Below are 26,292 nucleotides of genomic sequence, written 5' to 3' on the forward strand. Positions count from 1 at the left end.
AGAAACTGAAGGAAAACAGAGAACAAGGAGATATACGGAGTGGAGGTCTCTTGCCAACTAACACAGCTCAGTGTTGCCATCTTGGAGCACAACCAGCAATGACCCCGGACAGGGAGTATAGGAAGGCAACTTTATGGACCTCCCAACAGGAGACAGAGCACTCAGTAACCAGAGAAAAACGCTTTCTCACCCCTCACCCTTCTGCCCTGTACACCACCCCACCCCTTCCTGACAGGCCATGCCGTGGCACTCAGCTAGAGTGCTATCAGACCACCATCACCCTGGGCCTGCCCGGCACCCTCCTGCTGGCTCCTGACAGGCAATTTCTTTTTCCCTTTCTTCCTTTTCTTTCTCCCTCCCACCTCTCACCTCTACCCCTTCCTGCTGGGCCACACTGTGCCACCTGGGCTAGAGAGCCAATGGCTCACTGCCAGCATGGGTCCACCTGCCCCCACCTGCCAGCTCCTATGCACCAGTTTATTTTCCCTTTCTTCCTTTTCTTTCTCCCTCCTACCTAGTGTCATACGCCAACTTTACCCATTCCCACCAGGCCATGCCACACCACTGTGGGTCAAGAGTTACTGGCCTGCTGCCATCCTGGGTCCCTGCTGCCCCTACCTGCCCTCACCTTCCCCCACCTACCAGCTCCTGCTGCATCATTTTTTGTCCCTTTCCTCCTTTTCTTTCTCCCTTCCACCTAACCCCATACCCCACTTCTGGGACATGGTGTGTCACTTTGGCTAGAGAGCCACTGGCCTGTCACTGGCCCAGGTCCCTCCTGCCCGTACCTGACAGTTCCTGCTGCATCATTTTCTTTCCTCCCTCCCACCTACCCCATACGCCGCCTCTAAACCCTTCCCACTGGTCCTCATCATGCTGCCTTGGCTAGAGAGCCACTAGCCCAACATCAGCCCAGGTCCACTCCAGCCCCATCCACCAGCTCCTGCTGCACCTTTTTTTTTTTTTTCTTTTCTCCCTTCCTGTTCTTTCTCCCTCCCACCTAGTCCTGTATGCCAACTCTATCCCTTCCTACTGGGCCTTGCTGCACTGCTGCAGGTAGAGAGCTACCAGCCTGTCACTGTCCTGGGTCCCACCCACACCAACCTGCATGCTCTCACTGCTTTCTCCCTCCAACCTAGCCCTGTACACCACCTCTACCCTTCCTGCTGGGCCACGACACACCACTGTGGCTAGAGAGCCACTGGCCCATTGCCATCCCAGGTCCATCCCACCCCAACCTGCCAGCTCCCACCATGCCTTTTCTTTTTTCACCTTTCTTTTCTTTGTCACAGCCACCTAGCCCTATACACCACTTCCCACACCTTCCTGCCAGCCCCAGTTCTACCCCATCCCCACCCCCTAGCTCTCCCTTTTCTTCATTCTCTGCTTTAATTTCTTTCTTCCCCCCACCCAGCCCCATATGCCACCCCCCTCCCAATGGCCCTCACTGTGCCACCATGGCTAGAATGACATGGCTCAGGCTGCAATCACACTGCACCTGCACTGCCCCTCCCCTCCAGCACTCAACCAGCTGCTGAATGGTGGGAAGCAAGCCTGAACCACTCCCCATCTGATACCCTCGCCTATCTGGCAAGAGACTGTGAACACTCCCACACCCCTGGACCGACATCAGAGCACAGACATGACCCACACAGTCCACCCAGAGCCATTTCACCAAACCAGTGTACAGTGAAGCAGGCTTGCACTGCCTGCTGCTGCCCTGCCAACCCAGTCAAGGTTGTGAGAGCTAACATGCCCACAGATAAGCAAGCAGCAAAGCATGTCTGGCCTGCTCACCTTAACATATCAAAACAAAACAAAGAAGGAGTACAAAACAAATGAACATACAATCAATACAGAAAATAAAACCTTAATGTCTCAGAGACAGCAGTCAACATCAACACATATACAAAAGCAGGACAAGATGGCTCCAGCAAATGACCAAAATAAAGAATCAGATGACCTTCCAGGAGAATAAAAGGCAGTGGAACTATCTGATATAGAATTCAAAATACTAATATTTAGGGCCTTCTAAGAGATTCGGAAAGAGATCAAGGAAAAGTAGACAAAATCATGGAAACCAATAGAAACAGCCAAAATCAACGAACACACAAAGCAATAGAAGAATTCAGGAAAATAATATAAGAACAAAATGTCAAAATAGAAAAACAAAAATCATACAAAAACCACAACTAGAAACCCAAAAAAATAACAAAATTTCAGAAATGGACATTTCAATAGAAGGTTTTAGGAGCAAATTTGAAACAATGGAAGATAGAATAAGTGAGGTTGAAGACAAATCCATGGACGCCACTTTGTTTGAGGAAGAATCAGAGAAAAGAATGAAAAAAACCTAAGAATTATTTGGGACACAATCAGGAGCAAATATTTGCATTTGCTCAAGGTCCAGAACAGGGGAGAAAATGGAAAACACAGAGAAGATTGCTGAAGATTTGCTGGCCAAAAACTTCACAAATATCATGAAAGATGAAAAGCTGCCCATCCAAGAAGCTCAACGAACCCCATATAGGATAGACTCCAAAAGAAAGTCACCAAGACATATAATAAGCCCACTTCCCAAAATCAAAGACAGAGAAAGAATCCTGAGAGCAGCTCAAGAAAAATGAAAAGTCACTAACAAAGGGGAAATGATAAGACTAAGCTCTGATTACTTGGCAGAAACTATACAGGCAAGAAAGCAATGGGATGACATATATAAAACCTTGAAAGAAAAATACTGCCAACCAAGAATAACAACCAAAACCTAACCCAGCCTGTTGCTGTCAAGTCAATTCCGACTCATAGAGACCCTATAGTATCCTGAAAAACTGTCTCTCAAAGATAATGGTGAAATTAGGACATTTCCAGATAAACAGAAATTAAGAAAATTTGCAAAAGCCAAACCAAACTTACAAGAAATGTTAAAGGGAATTCTACAGTTATAGAAACAGCAACATCAGACAACTTAGTCTAGGACACAGGACAGCATTAGCCAGATACCAACCTAGGTAAAGAAATCTCAATAATAAAGGAAAGCTAAATGACTTAAAACAGGAAAACAGAGACATCGATCTGTAAATGACAACATCAAAACAGTGCAAAGGTGCATAAATGGTATAGGTATAAAACTTTCAAATAGAGATGAAGTCAAGGCAATACCAAGTAATAAAAGACTGGTCCAAACTTAGGAAGATAAGTGTACATTTCAAGTTAACTACAAAGAAAGCTAACAAACCTAGCATCAGCAAAAAAAAAAAAAAAAAAAAAGTCTCAGTAAACACAAAATCTATAATAATGAAAGAAGCAAAAATCCACAAACAAAAGGAACTCAGCACAGGAAAGTAAGAAGAGCAAAGGAAATGACAGCACCCCAAAAAGAAAAAGTACAACAATATGACAGCAATAAACTCATACCTATCGATAATCACACTGTATGTAAATGGCTTAAATGCACCTGTAAAGAGACAGAGAGTAGCAGAATGGATAAAAAAGCATGACCTATCAATATGCTGTCTACAAGAGACACACCTTAGACACAAAGACATAATTATATTAAAAATTAAAGGATGGAAAAATACGTCAAGCAAACAGTAACCAAAAAAGGACAGGAGTGGCAATATAATCTCAGATAAAATAGACTTTAAGACAAAATCCACCATAAAAGGCAAGGAAGGACATTATGTAATGATTAAAGGGAGAATCTACCAAGAAGACATAACCTTAATAAATATCTACACACCCAACGACAGAGTACCATACATAAAACAAACTCTAACAGCACTGAAAAGAGAAATAGTTCCACAATAATAGTAGGAGATTCAACAAACCACTCTCAGTAAAGGACAGATCATCCAGAAAGAAACTCAACAAAGATATAGAAGAGCTAATGGCCAAAATCAACCAACTTGACCTCATAGACATATATAGAACACTGCACCCAACTGCAGAAAACTATACATTTTTTTTCAACAAACATGGAACATTCTCCAAAATAGACCACATTTTAGGCCACAAAGCAATCCTCAATAAAATACAAAACATCGAAGTAATACAAAGCGTTCTCTGATCACAGTGCCTTAAAAGTAGAAATCAATAACAGGAATAGCAAGGGAAAAAAAAATCAGATACATGGAAACTGAATAATACCTTGCTTGAAAACAACTGGGTAATAGAAGACATCAAAAAGGGAATTAAAAAATTCCTAGAATTAAATAAGAATGAAAACAGATCATACCAAAACCTTTGGAACACAGCTCAGAGGTCAATTTAGAGCAGTAAATGCACATATCGAAAAAGAAGAATGAGCCAAAATCAAAATGTTAGCCCTACAACTCAAACAAACAGGAAGAGAACAGCAAAAGAAGCCCACAGCCACCGGAAGAAAGGAATTATTAAAGATTAGAACAGAAATAAATGAAATAGAAAACAGAAAAACAATAGAAAGAATCAACAAGACCAAAAGTTGGTTCTTGGAAAAGATAAACAAAATTGACAAACCATTGGCCAAAATGACAAAAGAAAAGCAGGAGAGGAAGCAAATAACCCAAATAAGAAATGAGATGAGGGGCATTACAATAGACCCAAATGAAATAAAAAGAATCATAAAAGAATGCTATGAAAAACTGTACTCCAACAAATTTGACAACCTAGAGGAAATTGACAAATTTCTGGAAACACACTACCTACCTAAACTACGACAGGCTGCGACAGAAGATCTGAACAGACCCGTAACAAGGGAAGAGATTGAAAAGGTAATTTAAAAAAACTCCCAACAACAACAACAGCCTGGCCCGGATGGCTTCAGTGCAGAATTCTACCAAACCTTCAGAGAAGAGCTCACACCAGCACTACTCAAACTATTTCAGAGCATAGAAAAGGAAGGAATACTCCCCAATTCGTTCTTTGAAGCCAGCATAACCTGATATCAAAGACAGGCAAAGACACCATGCAAAAAACAAAAAAGAAAAAATTACAGACTGATATCTCTCATGAATATAGTTGCAAAAATTCTAGCTAATAGAATTCAGCATTATATTAAAAAAAAATAATACACCACGACCGAGTGGAATTCATACCAGGTAAGCAGAGATGATTCAACATTAGAAAATTAATCAGTGTAATCCAGTGTAAATAGAACAAAGAAAAGAATCACCTGATCATCTCAACTGACACAGAAAAAGCATCTGATAAAGTCCAACACGCATTCCTCTCAATAAAATAGGAATAGAAAGGAAATTACTCAACATAATAAAGGGCAACTACACAAAACTAACAGTCAACATCATTATCAATGGAGAGAGGCTGAAAGCATTCTCCCGGAGAACAGGAACAAGACAAGAATGTTCTTTTTCACCATTCCTATTTAACATGGTGCTGGAAGTCCTAGATAGAGCAGTAAGGTAAAGAAAAAAAAAAAGTAGAAGGCATCCAAATCGGAAAGGAAGAAGTAAAACTATCCCTATTAGCAGATGATATGACCCTATATATAGAGAACCCCAAAAACTAACTCAAAATGTGTCAAAGACCTAAACATTAAACATAAAATAATAAAGATCACAGAAGAAAATTTAGGGACAATGCTAGGGGCCCTAATATATGGGATAAATTCAATACAAACATAACTAAACAATGCACAAACACCAGAAGAGAAACTAGATAACTAGGAGCTCCTGAAAATTAAACACTTATGCTCATCAAAAGACTTCACCAAAAGAGTAAAAAGATAACCTACAGACTCGGAAAAAAAATTTGGCTACAACGTATCCAACAAGGGTCTAATCTCTAAAATCTATAGACTGCTTCTACACCTCAATAACAAAAAAATAAATAATCCAATTAAAAAATGGGCAAAGGATATGAACAGACACTTCACCAAAGAAGACATTCAGGCAGCTAAGGGACACATGAGGAAATGCTCCCGATCATTAGTAGTCAGAAAAATGCAAATCAAAACTACAATGAGACACCTTCTTACCCTGACATTACTGGCAGGAATCAAAAAAACAGAAAATAACAAATGTTGGAGAGGTTGCGAGGAGACTGGAACTCTTACACACTGCTGATGGAAATGTAAAATGGTACAACCACTGTGGAAGATGATATGGCATCTCCTTAAAAAGCTAGAAATAGAAATATCACATGAGCCAGCAATCCCACTCCTAGGAATATATCCTAGAGAAACAAGAGCCGTCACACGAATAGACATACGTACGCTCATGTTCATTACAGCATTATTCACAATAGCAAAAAGATAGAAACAACCTAAGTGCCCACCAACAGATGAATGGATAAACAAATTATGGTACCTACACACAATGGAATACTACCCAATGATCAAAGAACAATGATGAATCTGTGAAGCCTCTCATAACATGGATGAATCTGGAGGTCATTATGCTGAGTGAAATAAGTCTATCACAAAAGGACAACTATTGTATGAGACCACTATTATAAAAACCCAAGAAAAGGTTTACATGCAGGAAAAAACTATCTTTGATGTTATGAGGGAGGGGAAGAGTAGGGAGGGGAAAGGTGGGGAGGAGAAATCACTAAATAGTAGAACTCTGGTGAAGGGAAACACAACACACAATATAGGGGAAGTCAGCACAACTTGACCAAGGCAAAGTCAAGCTTCCTAGACACATCCAGACACCTTGAGGGACTGAGTTACTGGAGCTGAGGGCTGGGGACCATGGTCTCGGGGGATATCTAGGTTATTGGCATAACATATTTCATAAAGAAAATGTTCTATATCCTACTTTGGTGAGTAGCATCTGGGGTCTTAAAAGCTTGTGAACGGCCATCTAAGATACATCTATTGGTCCCGTCAGGTTTGGCGCAAAGGAGAATAAAGAAAACCAATGACACAAGGAAAATATTAGTCCAAAGGACTAATGGGCCACATGAACTATAGCCTCCATCAGCCTGAGCCCCGAAGAACTAGATAGTGCCTGGCTACCACCACCGACTGTCCTGACAGAGATCACAATGCAGGATTCTAGACAGCGGGAGAAAAATGTAGAACAAAATTTAAATTCACAAAAAAAAGACCAGACTTAGTGGTCTGGTGGTGATTGGAGAAACCCCTGAGACTGCTAAATCAGAACTGAAGCTACTCCTGGAGTCCATCTTTCAGCCAAAGATTACATAGGCCTATAAAACAATAACACACGTGAAGAGTGTGCTTCTTAATTCAGTTAAGAAATACCTACCCAAAAGCAAAGATGAGAAGGCAGGAAAGGACAGGAAAACTGGACGAATGGACATGGAGAACCCAGGGTGGAAAGAGAAAGGGGGAGAGCACTGACACATTGCGGGGATTGCAAGCAATGTCACAAAACAATTTGTGTGTAAATTTTTGAATGAAAAATTAATTTGCTGTAAACTTGCACTAAAACCAACAAAACAAAACAAAAACTGCAAGGAGCCACCTGCTATTTTGCAGCTATGCAGATAGCACAATTGACAGGATTTCTTTTACTGATTTCTGAACACACATTTGAGAGCCAAGTGACTAAACAGGCTACATGCATAGGGAACACCCTGGTATTTCAAGCATCCAAGTGAGCCTGATCTGTTACGGTTATGAAAGGGGATATGTTAGGCTGCCAGGGGGTGCATGTGAGGGGAAGTGAACTTGATGTCTTCTACAATCATTTCCAATTCTGGAAACCTACAGTCATATGAATTCCTTGGTGCAACAGAATGGTTCCTGAGAAACAGCTAAATATAGGATACTTACCAAAGGAAGTCCCTGAGTGGTACAGTTGATGTGCTGAATTGCTAACTGACAGGGTGGAGGTTTGAGTCCACCTGGAGGCACCTCAGAAGGCACCTGGTGATCTACTTTCAGAAAAAATAAGCCATTGAAAACCCTATGGAGCACAGTTATACTCAGACACACATGGGTTTGCCATGAGTTGGAATCTACTCAGAGGCAACTGGCACCATACTAATCCTACATTATAATTGCCTCACGAATTTTACTTCCTCCTGAGGGCTAAATTCTAACGGGTAGTTAGGTCAGATTTCTGTTGGCAGGTCTGACCTGTGGGTAGGTATAGTTTATGTAACTCATGGCAGCCTATGATGATCTGCTGTGGAAAGGGTTGCCAATGGAGGGAGGGTCCTTGAATGTTTTCTCCACCCAGGATTCAGTTAAAGGAAAGCTGCATTTTTTAATCATTTTTATTCCATGACACCCATCTGCATGGATATTCTTTCTCTCCAGTAGAAGGAATTCTTAGGTGTTAGGAATGGTATAGCACCTTAGCTATACCATTGTCTTGCCTTCCTCCTCTCAGCAGAGCCACTGAGTTTTCCAATGGCATTGAAAGTCACTAAAGGATGAATATTATATAATTCCACCTCTATGAAATATCTGGAATAGGCAAATGTGTAGAGACTGAAGTAGTTACCAGGGGTGGGAGGTAGGGGTAAAGGAGGATTTATTGCTTAAACAGCACTGAATTTCTGTTATTGCTTAAAGGGCACTGAATTTCTGTTAAGGGTGATGAAAAAATTTGAAAATAGATGGTAGTGATGGTTGTACAATGTGATGAACATAGTTAATGTTACTGAAATGTACATATAATAAAGGTTGAAATGGAAAAAAATAATTTTTCTCCTTGTCCTCTCTCTTGTCTCAGTGAATTGGCACAATAGTACAAATAGGAAAAGAACTGGAAGCAATTGAACTTATTTTGATCTGTGGTGTTGGAAAAATAGCTCTATCACTAAGTATTTTTAATATACATCGAAAGGCATCTGATATGAAGCTAATAACAAATTTCAGTGAATAAAACAACAGACTGGTCCCTCTGTGAGTTTGTCTTGTGCATCCATTTTCAAAATGTGAGACAAATGAAGATGCCAAGAAGGGCTGGCAGCTAGGAAAAACTTCCACTCAGTACCAGAATATGTGAAGTTGGAAAATAACGGCCAAACCTGAGATATTGATTTAACTCACATAAGACTGTGTATTGGAAACTCAGAGACTGGCATTAGGGAATGAGACTTCTCTGAGGGGGAATTTTTACCTGCCTCCTGGGCTAGCGTCCACTCATATGGTTATTAAGAATTTAAGGAAGATTAACAATATTTAAAATAAAACAGGTTCGGGCTACTAAAGTTAATACAGTGTGTCACTCTTTGCTGTATTACAAAATTATCTTTAAACTCCAACCCACAACTATTTATCTCAAGACATGAAATATTTCCCTATCAGATAATTTTCAGTATGCATTGGAGTTCACTATAACTGGTTTTGACCAGACTGCATCACAATTTATTCAATAAAATCCCTTTTAAAGTATCTTTAATATGTTGGATGATATTATTACCTGTTCAGGCCCACCTCACCCCTCCCATTCAGACACCCCTTTAACCCTCCTCAGATGTCCTGTATATGCAGATTCTTGGGGTTGGCTGACCAACCTGAGAGCCCTAAAAAGAATATTTAGAGCACATGGAGCACATACTTCCCCTCCAGTTAATCAGCCAAGGACAAATTTTACTTATTGCTTAATAAGTCAATAAGTTAGTGAAATCAGTCCAATATGGGTGTATGTACCTTATCCTCCTTCCATCTCTGTATCTAAAAAGCTTACAGAGCTAGCATTCTAGCTATATAGCACTCAGGATACAGGTAGTCCCCGACTTACCACAGGGTTCCGTTCTAATGACTTCATCATAAATCGGTTCTGAAGTAAGTTGAATCCTTTTTTTTTTCATTTTCATTATTATTGCCTTTTATTACCAGTATCTTTATAAATCCAATCTTTGAACATCTGCGAGTGAATATCTGAGAATGATAACATCAGCAAATTTTGTGCTGCAACATTGTGTGTAGTATATATTACTAATGTTAAGATGTACAAAAACAAACAGAAACAAAATGGTGGTTGTCAGCACAGTTTGTTGTAAGTCGAATACACTGTAAGTCAGGGACCACCTGTATTTGTTTTCCAAATGACTTACATGATCCTTCTAAACTTGATAATACTTAGGCTTCATTTGATCACGTGGCTAATGATGAAGACCCTGTAAATAGGGTGAATGAGAGAATCTCATTCTTGACAAATGGAGAAGCCTCTGCTTATTGTGCTGGATGTATTCAGGGTAAGGGCTGTGACCACAGATGTGCCTTACGTTACCCTGTCTCTCCAATGTGCTCTTATTTGATGAGAGTTGGGAAGAGAGTTAAAGAGGAACACAGGAAGGCATGCTAGATTAGTGGTAAACATAGCCTCCCATATCAGAATAACTCCAGCACCCAGTGGAACAAAAACAAGGGTAAATCCGGCCTATCCTTTGTGTGTGTGTGTGTGTGTGTGTGTGTGTGTGTGCGCGCTTTAGGTGAAAGTTTACGGCTCAAGTTAATTTCTCATACAAAAATTTATATGCATATTGTTATGTGACACTAGTTGCAATCCCTATAATGTCACAGCACACTCCCCCTTTCCCGCTCGGGTTTCCCATGTCCATTCAACCAGCTCCTGTCCCTTTCTGCCTTCTCATCCCACCTCCGGACGGGAGCTGCCCATTTGGTCTCGTGTATCTACTTGAACTAAGAAGAACACTCTTCATGAGCATTATTTTATGTTTTATAGTCCAGTCTAATCTTTGTCTGAAGAGTGGGCTTCAAGAATGGTGTTAGTTCTGGGTTAACAGAACGTCTGGGTGCCTTGGCTTTGGGGATTCCTCCAGTCTCAGTAAGTCTGGTCTTTTTACATGAATTTGAGTTCTGCACCCCACTTTTCTTCTGCTCCGTCAGGGACTCTCTGTTGTGTTTCCTGTCAGGACTGTCATTAGTGGTAGCCAGGCATCATCTAGTTCTGCTCTCAGGCTGATGGAGTCTCTAGTTTATGTGGCTCTTTTGTCTCTTGGGCTAATATTTTCCTTGTGTCTTTGGTGTTCTTCATTCTCCTTTACTCCAGGTGGTTGGGACCAATTGATGCATCTTAGATGGCTGCTCGCAAGCTTTTAAAGCCTCAGACACCACTCACCAAAGCAGGATGCAGAACGTTTTGTTAATAAACTTTGTTATGCCAGTTGACCTACATGTCCCCTGAAACCATGGAAAACAGACCTTTACCCCTGCTACTATGCCCCTTGAAGTGTTTGGTTGTGTTCAGGAAACTTCTTAGCTTTTGGTTTAGTCCAGTTTTGCTGGCTTCCCCTGTATTGTGTATTGCCCTTCCCTTCACCTAAGATGATTCTTGTCTACTGTCTAGTTAGTGAATTCCCCTCTCCTTCCCTCCCCACCCTCGTAACCATCAAAGAATGTTTTCTTCTGTGTTTAAACCTTTTCTTGAGTTCTTACAATAGTGGTCTCATACAATATTTGTCCTTTTGCAACTGACTGATTTCACTCAGCATAATGTCTTAGAGATTCATCCACGTTGTGAGATGTTTCGTGGATTCATCATTGTTTTTTATCGTTGCATAGTATTCCAATGTGTGAATATACTACAATTTATCCATTGGTCCATTGACGGGCACCTAGGTTGTTTCCATCTTTTTGCTATTGTGAATAGTGCTGCAATGAACATGGGTGTGTGTATATCTATTTGTGTGACGGCTCTTCTTTCTCTAGGATATATTACAAGGGATGGGGTTACTGGATCATATGATACTTCTATTTCTAGCTTTTTAAGGAAGCCCCCAATCAGTTTCCAAAGTGGTTGTACCATTTTAAATTCCAACTAGCAGTACACACCTCTCCAACATTTATTATTTTGTGTTTTTTGGATTAATGCTAGCCTTGTTGGTATCTCCTTGTAGTTTTGATTTGCATTTCTCTAATGGCTAATGATTGTGAGCATTTCCTCATGTATCTGTTAGCTGCCTGAATGTCTTCTTTGGTAAAGTGTTCATATCCTTTGCCCATTTTTTAATTGGCCTATCTATTCTTGCTTTACCATTTAGCCCCTAACTATATCTGAAAACCCTCACATTGGTTACTCTTACCATCTTGAATGGGGAAGGTCCTATAAAAGTGCCCCGAAATACTTTCAGTCACCCTTAAACCCAATTTACCATATTATTGTTTGTGGGAGTCTTCTCTATTCTGGGCTAATCCTCTTTTTTTTTTTCCAAATTTTTTTAAACTTAATTTTTATTTTTACCAAAGTTAGACATGCACATAATTTAAAGAATCAAAATTTCTAAAACACTTATTATTTAAAATAAAACAAAACAGAGGTCCTCTGCTCAACCATTTGCCCCTTTTTTGCTCCCCAGAGGCAGCCACTTTAAATTTACTTGGTTATTTTAGTGTTTACTTCCATATCTCTAATTAATGTGATTATTGTGCTGCTTCTTGGTTTGGGAGGTGTTTTGACATTAACCATCGAAGAGAAGGGTTATTACCTGCTCAGGCCCACCTCACCCCTCCCATTCAGACACCCCTTTAACCCTCCTCAGATATTCTGTATATGCAGATTCTTGGGGTTGGTCAACCAACCTGAGAGCCCTAGAAGAATATTTAGAGCACATGCTTCCCCTCTAGTTAAACTCTTAACTTAATCTTAATTTTTATCTTAGTCTTAGTCTTAATCTTAATCTTGGAAGCTCCCTTTCACCACCACCTCCACCAGTACACATCATACTATCTGTGCCGCATTTTTCTGAAATGATTGTATCATATTTTTCATTAAACCAGCATTCAGTACTTACCTTGGTATGACAATGTAGACATTACTCGCAGCTGAGCCTTATAGTATACTAAAATTCCTTTTTTGTTGTTGCTTCTTTTTGGAATTTCTGGCTTAAAAACTGGATTGTATTCTGTTTACTTAATTTTCTGTGCACTTAATCCATTCATCAACAAACTCTCTCCCAGTTGTCTAAAATCTTCTCTCAATATATGCAAACTCATCAATTTTATCTTCATGGAGATATCTTTCTCATAGCTTCTGGCCTGTTCCAATATGAAATGTGGTCTCTATGTGTCTCACTGCTGGCATCTTGGGGTCTCCCTTCTTCATTATCCTGGGGATTCCTCTCAGGCAAACAGTTTGATACCCTATTCTTTAGATCCTGTGTCTTCTTCTTTCTTGACCTAGTCCCTTGCAATTGTTGAGCACATTCTCCTGCAGCTTCCTTATAAAAATGGCCTGGGAGGTAGACTTTTTGAGACCTTGTATGTATGAAAGTGTCTGTAATACATCCTCACACTTAATCAATTTTCTGGATATAGAATTCTATGTCGAAAATGCATTTCTTTTCAGAATCATGAAGGCATTGATCTGTTAGTGTTGCTGTTGAGAAATATAAAGCCACTCTGCATCCTTATGTTTTGTAAGTGACATGTCTTTAATCTCTGTCTAATGGATGTTAGTGTCTTTTCTTTATCCCTAGTGTTCTTAAATGTCACAAAGATGCATCTAAATGTGGGTCTATTTTCATCCATTGTGCTGAATACTCAATATGATCCTTTAATCTGAAAATCTATGGTCTTCAGTTTTTCTTGAATCATTTCTTTGCTTATTTCCTTCCCTCTATTCTGTTTGTTCTCTCTTTCTGTAGTTTCTATTATTTGGATGTGGAATCTCCTGAGTTGATTCCTTAATTTACTTCTTTTATCTCTGACTTTCCATCTTTTTGGGGTTTTTTTGCTCTACTTTCTGGGAGATTACCTTAATTTTTCTTTTAAGTCTTATATTGAGGTGTTTTGTTTTTAATTCTGCTAAGATATTTTTAATTTCCAAGAACTCCTTATTATTCACTATATGTTATTTTTATTGCATCTTGTTTTTGATTCTATATTTTCTCTTATCTTTCTGAGAGCATTAATCATAATGCTTTTGAAGTTTTCACTTTTATTCACAGTATTACCTTATTTTTATACAAATAACATGCATGTTATGCTTTTTTAAAAAACTAACTGTATCCTCCCCCATGAAATATTTTCTTAAGTGCTCTATGTTAATTTTTTTACATGTTGCTGTAAAAAAAAAAGCACAGTGCACTTACAAAAGTACCTCCTGCAGAGAGGGTGAGGGTGTGGTTGGCAAAAAATATATAATATGTACATTGCATAAAAATACAGTAGATTTTTGCAAGATATTCTATTTTTTATTTTAGAAGAATTTTTTTGAAGTATCTGACCATCCTTAGCCATCTGTTCATACTTAAGAATGAAAATTTTAAAAAAGCAAATTGGATGTATTGTGCCAATGTCCGTTTCCTGATTTTGATAATGTACTACAGCTATCTATATAAGTTGTTAGCATTGGGGGAAGCTGGGTGATAGGTACGTGGGACTTCTCTGTGCTATCTTTGCTCTTCTTATGAGCTTGTAATTTTTTTTTTCATGTTTTCAAGGCTTTTTTATTAGAAAACTTAAATTATTATTTTTTGTATAAAGGGAGTAGCCAATATCCATTTTTGAATGTTCTCAAGCAAATAATAGTAAAGAATAGCAAACTAGGATAAGAAAACATTAGAAGATGGCTTTCTACTTCATACAACTTCTTGTTGCCTTTTCCTATCCATTCACCTATTTCTGGTCAGCAGCAAGAAAAACAAAATCCATTTATCTTTGTCTTTTTTTGGGTTTTCCAAGATGAGCTTCATTTACTTGAATACAAGCAAAAGCTAGAGAAAACGGCTTTTATATTGGCATAGACCAAGTACATGTTTCACGAACTCGGAAACCCTGCCTTCTATGGCTTCTTTTGCAGTTTAAAGTCCAATGATTATATAACCAACTGAAAGTCAAACAATGCTCAAAATGACACAGATTGACAACAAATAACGGAAACAATGGAATACCCTTGGCTGTCATTTTTCCTAATAGACAAATACCTAGCATTCTGTAAATAAAATTATAAATACTAAAGAAATGATGAGAATTTCACAATGGGGAAAGGATCATCTCTTATCATAATAAATATTTTGGTACAAATTTAAAAAAACGTAGAAAAGTTTAGTACCTTTGGGTACTTTTTTCTAATAAAACCATACCTGCTTCAGAACTTGTTTGATTATAGCTGCTAACAATGCTGTTTGGTATCACTGGAGTGGAGGACGTTGAAATTCTTGACTGAGGTGGATTGGGATGTAATGAATTTCCTAAAGCCATGCCCGACTGACTGAGCATCCCACAGTTCCCGCTAGCCTGAATCTGATTTATTAAACCTGCAAGATGGTGGTTTGGGACTGGACTATTACTGTGAACAAAGTTAGTGTTTGCATTGTGGCAGTGCACGGCTTCCCCTCTTAAAGGTATGTTCTGTGTCAGTGAATTCTGAAGAACACTGGAGTTCATATTGGGATCTGTAAAATGCAGCTGGTTAGCAGAGCAAGGCAAAGCAGTATTTGAGCCCCCACAAACCGGGGTACTATTGCTACTCAAGTGAGAGCTTTGACAACTCATAGACTGTAGTGACTGAGACACTGAACTGATGGGAAATGAACCCTGACCCTGCTTCCTTAGCAAGTCGGGTCCAGGTTTAGGAACTGTAGAACTATCCACTTGAGACTGTCTGAGCAAGCTCAACACTGTGGTAGGTGGCTGTTTTCTTTTCCGCATTGAGTCTTTTTGCTGAGACATCAGCTTATCTCTTAGTGCTGCTCGACCACTTTGCCCTTCACCTGTTGGGAGAAGCATGTTGGCAGTAGGAGGGAACATGGTGTGTAAAGTGCCATGTCCTTCAGTGTTGCCACTGCTGGAAACAGCTCCAGAATTGCTACTGCTGCTACTGTTGTTACCAGCAAGTTTGTTTTGATTTGCTAGCTGTGCTTTGGCTGCTGCTGAGAGTAAACTACTTGCTGGAAAGGAGGCAGCATTGTGCTGGTTCAAGATCTGATTTAAAGGCATTCCCAGCAAACCAGGCTGACTCTTTACAGAACCACTTCCAGCAGATGCAGTAGGGAAAGCTGCACTGCTTGGGGGTATTTAGTACATTATTCATTCCAGCAATTAATGAATTAGGGATACCTTGTATTGATGATATCCATCGGACTTGATAGAAGGGCTTGATGGCGTTGATGGTCTTGGGGACCCTATTGTCGACCTTGGTAACCTGGGTGGAACCTTAATACCACTACAAGTGGCCTGGGGTCCTACAGGTGGCATCATGAAATTTCCATGATCTGATGACGTGGAAGATGAACGTGATCTTTGGGGGGATGCCTCGATCCTTCCAATTCCAGTCCCCATCATGTGCACTGGGGATGTCACTGGAGAAGGAGACAGGGAGGTTGAAGCTGAATGCTGAACTCTTTGTACATGACTCCCATGATTCATGTGCCCAGGTTTTACAGTTGGCAAAGGGAGATTACTTGGCAAAGGAACAACAGCAGGAGGCATGCTTACATTCATCACAGCTACCTGAGAGTGGACATTTGAATGGAAATTGGTTGGATTAATGATAACAGGGTTCTGATTCACCGGTTTACTAGGAATAGGGTCAAGAATGCCAAGTGGATCTTTCTCAGATGTTAATGGCTTTTTCTGAAGAGCACAAGAAGGTGGAGGAGGGGGTGGTGGGTCTTGGGGTGGTGTTTGGTGGAACATTGCTCGTGGTATTTCCATATTACTTGAAAAATTACACATTGGTTTTTTCATTACTGGACTCTTTGTAGTCAAGGTTGGGGAAAGAGCTATATTAGTCCTTCCAGCCATTGCACAGGATGAGTGTGCAGGAGAACCGTGTAGTATTACTGAAGGTGGAGAAAGTGGAGTCCTATTCAGGTGAATAGGACTAGAATTGGGAGCTCCATGAAAACCAGGATTACTTCTTGTGAAAACATCAGGGCTTCCAAGTGGGTCAGTCCTTGGAGAGATTGAGCCATCTCCATATATCTGGGATCCTAATGATGCTGGGCTGGGCAGGCCTGCATGGCTGCCATGGAATGGAGACTTCTGTCCATGTTCACTGCTGCCCAATCTCTGCCAGGGGTAGATGGGGTGGAGTTCTTGTTGCTGGCTCCCAGGCAGTTCTTGTACATACAACCTTCCCATAGCATTTGATGATCCAATCATTAACTTGAAAGGATGCTTACATTCCGGCATCACAGAATTTGTAATTCCTTCATGAGACTTATTTCTTACTGATCTTGCTGCCCGAGAAGGTACTACTGGAGTTGCATTTGTTCCTCCTCCAGAACTGGTGAGCACCAGAGAAGGATGTGGGGCTTTCATGCTTTTATGAAGTGTGGCTACTGCAATGATCTTTCTTTTATGTATGCATAGCTTTGTGACATCTTCATCTGCTTTAACATCTTCTGCAGTTCTCTGTTTCACAGCAGCTCCAGGATCAAAATTAACTCCTTGGGAAGGATAAGAGGACATTCCAAGCCACACTTGCATGTTCCGTCAGTAAGCAGGTATGTTCTAACCTGCTCCAGGCAAGATAACAAAGACCAACTGGGACTGACATAAAGCACTCCATTTTGATCCACTCAACGCTGCCAACCCACAGGAGCTTGTATAGCTGGAAGACCTCCATCCTTGTCCCCTCCGTCACACTCCTTGCCTCCATTCATTTTCTGTGTCTGCTTGGGACTCTTCAAAGATATCAGCAATAAGATGATATCCTTATATTACACGGCATGATGGCTTTCAAAAACAGGCCAATGCAGCACAGCTTTTCCCAGACTGTACAAAATGCATTGGGAAGCTTCAGCTCAGTTTGGAACCAAGTCCTCAAAATCTGCCACTGTGAAAAATCAGTTTCCCATTATTAATCTACATTAAATAACCAATATGTAATTCTTACAGGTGGTCTACATGGGTAAAAATGAGTGCTTCTGATTAAGGAAACTCATAACTGATTAATGCTGGCACCTGCCTGAAGTGGGAAAGAGGGGGAGTGTAAAGTTTTTATTTCAACATTAGTCTTGAACTTTGATGGTGGCCTAAAATAACCTCTTTTGTTTAGAAATCCGTCTCATTTTTACAGTGCGAGTCAGTTAATATTTCCAGGTACTACCCGTCTTTATTGGCCACATTCTTTAAACTTTCTATCTTCCAATCTGAATCCAAGGTGTTGCAGGTAGGTTCATCTGATGTTTTCATGTCTTCAAAATTCCAATAAGATAGCCTGAAAAACTGGACAATGTGGTAACACTAGATCAACATTCCTGCCTGGCAACAGTTATCTGGAGTGGAGCAGTGGTTGCTCCTCCAGAAAGAACTTGGCTCTCTAGTTCACTGCGGTGGCTTCCTGCTTCCAGCCTGGCCTCTGAAGGCACTTGGGTTTCCAAACTCTTCTGGAGAAAAACTGATGAAAACATAACAAGAGTTGTGAGATCCAGCAGCGTAGTGGAGGCAGTAAATCTCCAGATGCTCTACACCTTTATGAGTCCTTGTAAGGGAGTACCTCTTCTCTCTCAAAAAAGTTGTTGACGTCCTCTGTGGCCATCTGCCAAGGTGGTCATTCTTCTGCGTTTGATGGATTTAGAGAAACATCAGGGTTGTATGGATTGATGAAGGAAAATATTCTGTGCTCTTGGCTTCTGTTATTTATTTCCTTGGTCCTATCTTTTTCTTTTTGACTTAGACATCTCGCCATTCTTGGCCCAATTCATTATCTTGAGTGTTAAACTTTTAAAGATCTTGTTTGTAAACCATATGACCTTCAATATCTACTTCCCACATGAAGAAACTGACATCCTTTGTGAGCATCTTTCCTGCCCCCCACTTTTGAGTCCCTTCCCTGGAGTGCGCATGTCCCTCTCTGATGGGAGTCTGGTTGGTTGAGGGCAGGAGGAGGGGAAGGGGAGGAAAATCTATTATTTTTTTAAGTAGAAAAAAAAGCTAATTGGAAATTCCAGGTGTCCAGAGAGTGGAGCTTGTTGCCTTTGGGCTTCACTGAAGGGTGGTCTGGCTAGGCCCTTTCACTATAATATCTGGTATGTATCATAATTACCATGGTTCAGTAGTGGATATTTTTGTATTCGTTTGCTCATTCAACAAATATTCCTTGAGCTCCTCATACGTGCTAAGCACTCTCAAGGCACTGATGCTGCCTGAAAAAAGATGTGGAGAAAAATGACAGAACTAGTAATATTAACAACCACCATCTCCTTTAAAGCATAGACACAAAGGATTATCCTCATCAGATGTATGAATAATTATGATAGGCAACAATCTGTAATCAGTCCACTTTCTACTACCTATTGAAACATCCATTTAAAAAATATTTATATATCATTATCATGGCCTTATTTCTTTTTTTATTGTTGCAAAGCTACTTGAAATTCAAAGTGCTGATTCAATTCAGTGTTCCTGAAAGGGGATCTGAAGTGCCAGATATTAGACAAACTACTATCTGAAAATTACTTTTATTTGTCTATGAACTTTGATATTATACATGAAATGGAATTCCCAAAGTGCACATGGCACTTCAATGTTTGTCCAGCACTATGTGGGGTGTTCTTCAATCACTTTCATAAATGTCATTTGTCTATAGCTTGGGAAACTTTACTCAGCAATCAGGAACTGCTGTCTGTATATTACAAAAATGTTAAGTCTTCCTTGTTTAGATAATGGGAGATAGCATAATAGTTAAGAACATGGACTCAGGATCTAGATTACCTGGATTCAAATCTTGGCTCTGCCATTTACTGACTGTGTAAACATGAACAAATTATTTATGTCCTTTATGCCTCAGTTTCCCCCTCTGTAAACTGGGGACAATGATAGGATTAGCTGAGTTAATTCATGTTGAGAACCTTGAACAGTACCTGGCTCTTATCATTATAAATATTGCTTTTCCCAGATATAACATGTAGGAAAAAAAAAAAAAAAACTGATGAGAATTTCTCTTGCAGAATTGTGACCCATCTCCTTTTTTTACTCTGTGCCATGCTTGTTTTTCCTTTGGTTGTTAAAATGTATTCCCGCATTGAATATATAAAGTCTCATAACCTCTTCCTTTCTCTTGCCTCAATTCCTTAATAAAATTAACAATTCCTTACATTTTTACAGTGCTTAAATCATTTGCAAATCAAATTCTCACTTTTTTTGGCCATTGGAACAATATCATGATTGTTACTATCCTATTTTTAAGATAAGCAAATTGAGATTCAAATATTAGGTGACTTTCCCAGGGTCCACACTTAAACCTGGGTTCTTTCATCAGAAATTCTATGCTCTTTCCATTTTATCAAATAGTCTCCATATAAGCAGCCACTGACAGGAAAATACCTATTTCAATTTGTACAGATTTTGTTTTAATGAAATGACTTTGTCTTTGAAGAAAACGCTGACAGAAATGACTCTATGTACAAGGATATAGCTAGAAAGATAAATTCAGCCCAAAGTGATTTCACATTGTTGACAGTGGAAGGAGGCTGTTTTTGGCAAGGGTGTTACTTTGGGTGATTCAGACTCCCAGACCCTTGGTGAACTTAATGCTTTGCTTAAAAAGAGAACAAGCAAGACCCTTGCAACTGACCCCAATGTCATTCAGTCATTCAAAGCAAACTGTGAAGGTATATATAGTTTTAAAATATATACCCATATCTATATTGTCAATTTGAAGTGCAGGTCCAGGACAACAGATAAGATACTTGTTAGGAATTTGATAACACTTAAAGGATCTGAAGGACCAGATAAGTATTGAAAATTGTTGAAACATTTGGCTTTTGCTGGGTTATAAACTTAAAAGTGTGGCAACATTGGATTTTGTAATTTCACCCCTTTTGTTATTTCCTACCCTTATCCCTGGTAAGGAGAAGTCCTTGTAGCAGAAAAGCGTATCAAAGGTCAGCATTGAGAAGTTATCAGTATTAGCAGAACATAGGGTTTTTTGTCCTCTAGGTGCTGAAATACAGTGGTGCAAATGGTTAGGGGCACTGGGCTGCTAACCAAAAGGTTGGCAGTTCAAACATACCCAGAGGTGCCTTGAAGGACAGGCCTGGAGATTTGCTTCCAAAAGGTCACAGCCTTGAAAACCCTATGGAGCAGTTCTACTCTTCACACATGGGGTTGCCATGAGTTGGAATCAACTCGATGGCAACTAACAACAACAACAAACCTGATAAAAGGGGAAGGGAACGAGAAATGAACAACACAGTACTCAAAGGAAGAAGAGTGGAGGAAGAAAGAAGAGATGAAAGAGAGAAAAGACCTAAGCTCTCCATTGGAGAATGATTGTATGGGTTGGAAGTTGATCAGTGGCAACTGCAGAAAAATGTTCTGTACCCATCTCACTTCTCCCAGTGTGTCCATGACTGGCTATTACTAAGACTGATTAGTCTTTCCTGATAACAAAGGGTGCTACTACAGGATCCCAAATGTTGTGGCACCTAACACAGGACTACAGAGGCAAAATTATTCCTCAGCGTGAAACTAGACAGAATTGTCCAATATGAACATTTTGAGAGTTAAAAGATTGTTCAGTTATCTTCCTTGAATTATTTTCTTCTATTTAAGCATAAATGAGCTAATTGACCAAATGCCTAAATATCAGTGAAAACCCTGCTTGAAGACAGGGCATTGACAAGACAATGCTGTTAAGGACTTTCTGACCCCTTGAATTCTTTATGCAGCTGAAACCTTCCTGTTGTTTTTAAACCAGTTGCTTTTGAGTCTGTTCCAACTCAGCAACCCTGTAGGACAGAGTAGAACTGCCCCATAGGGTTTCCAAGGAACAGCTGGTGGATTTGACCTGCTGACACAGCAGCCGAGTTCTTAACCACTGTGCCACCAGGGCTCCTTCCTGTTGTATCTATAGCATTAAAAAGTTGAAAATACAGTTGAATGAATTATTTCATTCTTCAATATCTAATAAAATTTTTTTTAAAAAAGCAAAACTCACCATCAAGTTGATTATGACTCGTGGAGACCCCGTGTGTTACAGAATAGAACTGCTCCACAGGGTTTTCTTGGCTGTGATCTTTACTGAAGCATTTTGTCAGGTCTTTCTTCTGCACAGCTGCTAGGTGGTTTGAACTGGCAACATTTTAAGGTTAGCAGCAGATTGCAAACCACTTGTACCACCCGGGCTCCTTCAGTATCTAATACCTCTGCATAATTAGATCCTTATTCTTTCTATATCCTTTGTTTTAAGTCCTTTATTTTTAATATAGATAATACATAAAAACAAAAGAACCTTAAAAGCTAACAGTTATATTTTGTTAGTGTCCCTTTTACATTCTTTGTTTTAGCCTATAAATCATATGGGAAAGAACACAAGTTCTTGAATATTAATGTATAAAGATTTCACTTGTAAATCTAAATTTCAAACAGAGAGACTTTGTCCAATCATCTCATTTGGCCAGGAAGACTTGAGGCTGGGTTTTGCCCCCTGACCTTCTCGCCTTACTCCCCACCAGATGGAGGATCCCTACTCTAAATGTAGAGGCTTCACTCTGTTAAAAGGGAGGTGCCTTCAGGCACAAAGAACAACTTCTAATGTGGGCTGTTCAAGTGTTCAGAGATAATTTGGAGGAAAACAAGTCCTTATTTGGGGCTGTTTACTCTTTCTGGCCCTCTCCCTTGCCTGGGACCTCAGGTGGCCTCCTTTCCTGATGGTTAGAGAACTCTCCAGAGGACCCCACTGAGGTGCTATTGCCCCAGGAAGCTTGTCCATGGCCTAAGTCAGCTGACTTTTCACCTTTAACACAGACAAGCCTGATATTGGCAAGACTACCTTTCCTCTGCCCCTTTCAAGGTAACAACACATTTCTCAAGTCTGAAGAGGCAAAAATAAAAATTACTGAAAGCTGGGTTTGGGGAGCAATTCTTCATGAAAACATGAAGACAGGAAGAGAGAAAACAGCAATAATTGAAATCTCAGCTCCTCATGTCAGCCATTTGATCCTCTTCTGCCTGAATCTTTTACCAGAGCCACTTTGAAAGCAATTGATAGATTCAAATTTTATTTCTACTCTCCACCTCCCAGCAGAAATGATGACAATGCCAAGTTTGTCCAAAGACAGGTAGAAAAGATCTGTAGAGTAAAAGAAAAGAGAAAACTGAGGTCTAGATTCCTAACTCCTAAGTAATTGAGCATTAGCTACATAATGTTTGTGTAGTTTCATGCCAAATGCCCAGATGGGGGTGTGGGACAGAGTGTAAGGGTTTACAGGACTTGCTCTTTATAGTATATTCCTGCTTGGCATGGACCTTCTAACCAAACAGAGAATGTTTTTGGCTGATTAGATGCATCAGCACATTTCCAGGAAGTAGAAGGTAAATCAGTACCTTGTACGATTGTGGGAGAGAAAGGACGCAGCTGCATGCAACCAGGCGACTAAGGAGTCCCGCCCTTTGTGGTGGACAGGCAGATTCCAGAAGGGCTCATTCTGTGAGGCTGGGAAGGCATCCAGCATTAATGACGGGTAGTTTCAAATAGGCTGACTCTGATAATACAGACCCATTGAGCCAGAGAGAGAGGCCCAAGTCATGCACTTGCATCCCTGCCCTATTAGGAATTGACAGTATTTGCCACGTCTAGATCCAGGAAGCACCTGCGTGCTAGGAAGCTACAAAGTTTAAATCATGGGTTGCCCCTAACTCAGAGAGGTCATATCACTCTGTTTTTAGATGAGGATGCTTTGGATTCCAGGGAAAATCCACTCAAAGCCGAGTTTGGGTCTAAATGCTTTGTCTTACTGGAATAGGATTTTTTTTTTTTCCTCTCTTTTAGGAAGCAGCACTGAGTTAAGCCAGTGAGAAGCCAAAAAGAGTTGTTGCTATACTAAGTCAGATTTAAATGGAATTTCTAGCTTCATCAACATCTCAGAGGTACTGGGAAACTTAATGTTGTTGTTCATCTCCTTGAAGAGCAGACTGAACCAGGGAGAAGGCCTGTTTGGCAACTGGTTGACTGAATCAGAAGAATAGCATCCTGGGCAGAATAAAAGTCATGCACTCCACTTGGACAGGGAAGAAATAGGGAAGGAGAGAAGAAAAAGTCCACAAAGGGATGGATACAAGAAGCTATTGTTGGCACCATCCTTTGGTCTCCAGGGAAAATTGAAACTTGAGGCCCAGAGAAAAGGGAAGACATGGATGGAGTAGGGAAGGAGGCTTCTGATCAGTACCCTGGCATACTAAAGGGAGAACTGCTACCCAGTCTGGTATCACACTGACGTATGTTCAAACCTAAGCTTAGTCATTTTATATTATTCACGACCATTGTGACTTCAAGCAAATTAGTTTTTCTCAGGAACAAAATGAATTTTACAGGGCACTTGTGAGGATTAAAGGAAATAATTTGGTCACATGTTTCTCACTATACCCAGCGTATTGTAATGACTTATTGGTCACCAATGGTGGTGTTATAGCTGAAAAGCGTCTCTTCTTCCAAGAAGAAACCATTGTAACTTTCCTTCCAAGAAAGGCAGAAGGTCCTAGACGCAGAGAGGCTGTTACTCAGTCTCTCTCTCTCTCTCTCACACACACACACACACACACACACACACAGAGAGAGACACACACACCAGGCCATCCACCTCTTTAGGCTGGGGAGTATAAATAATCATGACTAAAAAACAAAAACTCGAGCTAGAAAGGGGGAAGGAGAGGAAGTTGTTTTAAGTTGTTTTAAGGACCTTGGAATGTCTCAGGGAGCTCAAAGACAGAAATGCAAGAATAACGTGAATCCTTGGATTCCATGGAGCTGTCATGCTCTAACCTGCTTTCTCTAACAAGCAGAATGAACTATGTCATTAGGGTGAACTTAAGAGTTAGTTTAATCTTGGAAAGGGAGTGAGGGACTGGATTAACTTTCTTTAAAAAGAATCTTAGGAGCATTTTTGAAAAGAGTCATTTGAAGTCAGCTGGCCCAATGCAAGCTACTCAGGATTTATTTGACTTCTGCTTATTGGTATAATGTAAAAGTTAAGGTATGCATTTGAGTCCTGGCTGGGCCACATCATAACTGTGTGGCCCAGGGTAGATTACTAAGCCTTGATTTCTTCAGTCTATAAAAATGAGGATAATAATGATATTACCGTTACAGTGTTGTGAGAATTAAGTGAGAAAATATATGTAACATGCTTAGTAGAGTGTTCATGATACAGCACTCAAGAAATATTAACGATTATTATTTGCACCTCTTAAACAAACAGAGTCATAATGTAAAACCCTAACTTACAGCTATCAGTGTCTTTCAGTTTCTTCAGAGAGTATAAGCTCCATGAGGACAGGGATCTCTTTGTCTTTGTATGACAGGCTTCCCATAGTACTCACTAAATATTGACCAAATGAATGATGAGTGAATGATGGCTTGGCTGGACAGCAGGTGGTTCCATGTGTGTTTTCCACTGTCTCTTGGGGGCTCTGCAAACAGGCAGCATCCTAGGGTAACACAATTGGGATATACATTGTGAGCGGGCATCTTTCATAATTTTAGATGAATTAATTCAGTTTATTTGTTCATTCACTCAACAAATATTTATTGAATGCCTACTAATATTCTACACATGGGCCAATTTCTGTTTCTATAGTGATGAAAAAGCTCCTTGCCTCCGTGTAGTTTACATGAAATACCATATGCTAGGAGTCCCTGGGTGCATACGGTTAAAGTCCTTGGCTTCTCACCAAAAAGTTGGAGGTTCGAGTCCACCCTAAGGTGCCTTAGAGGAAAGTCCTGGTGACCTGCTTCCAAAAAATAAGCCATTGAACATCCCGTGGAGCACAGTTCTACTTGCTACACATGGTGTTGCCATGAATTGGAATCAATTCAATGGCAGCTGGTTAGTGCGGGGTTTGGATGCCCCCATGTGCAAACCTATCAACCCTGGATTATAAATTCTGTTTATTTTTCCATATACCTTGTTTTTGGGTAACCTCCCTGAAGATAGAAACCATATATTTAATTTCTGTGCCTAGCTCAGTGACTTCTACAAAACAGCGCTCAGTACGTATTTATTGAACAAATGAATGAATAAATGGAGCAACAATTTTCTAGAAGCATCCTAGAGAATCCTGATAATCTTTGCATATATTTATTCTTTGTTGAATCTGCAGCTCCTCTGAGTGAGAAAGAGAGGAAAAGCAGCAAGTTTTATAGGATGGGCCCGTTGAGCCTTCTAAGTCTTACATGAATGGCTTGAGTGATAGATATGTCCATGCTCTCTGAAAAAAGCAAAGCAAAACCTTAACAGTGAGACAAAATTTTGATTAAAAAAAAAGCCTCTTCCTCTAATCTTTCGATATTCTCTTTTCTTGGAGAAGAGACACATCTTCCTTCTCCCAACCTTAGCTCTTTGCCCTGGGAGCTCAAACTTATATTACTAATAATTTAAAACAATTGTTTCCATAGAGATAGCCTAGCAACTTCCCAGAGCAGAACAGCAGCTTTGGCAACTTTTGCACAACTGGGT

The 26,292-nt window shown here is 40.1% G+C and overlaps 1 protein-coding gene across 1 annotated transcript; it reads right to left on the minus strand.

Annotated features, from left to right (window-relative positions):
• Positions 1-14,551: 14,551 nt before the first annotated feature.
• On the minus strand, positions 14,552-17,665 carry LOC101341762 (methyl-CpG-binding domain protein 5-like). The gene is given in 4 exon segments (XM_012557325.2): positions 14,552-15,901; positions 15,903-15,946; positions 15,949-17,280; positions 17,283-17,665. Coding segments are annotated over 4 exon segments (2,559 nt in total). The 5' UTR covers positions 17,497-17,665; the 3' UTR covers positions 14,552-14,932.
• Positions 17,666-26,292: the final 8,627 nt, after the last annotated feature.

This window comes from Trichechus manatus, unplaced genomic scaffold (assembly GCF_000243295.1).
Source record: "Trichechus manatus latirostris isolate Lorelei unplaced genomic scaffold, TriManLat1.0 scaffold00094, whole genome shotgun sequence".
Taxonomy (NCBI): domain Eukaryota; kingdom Metazoa; phylum Chordata; class Mammalia; order Sirenia; family Trichechidae; genus Trichechus; species Trichechus manatus.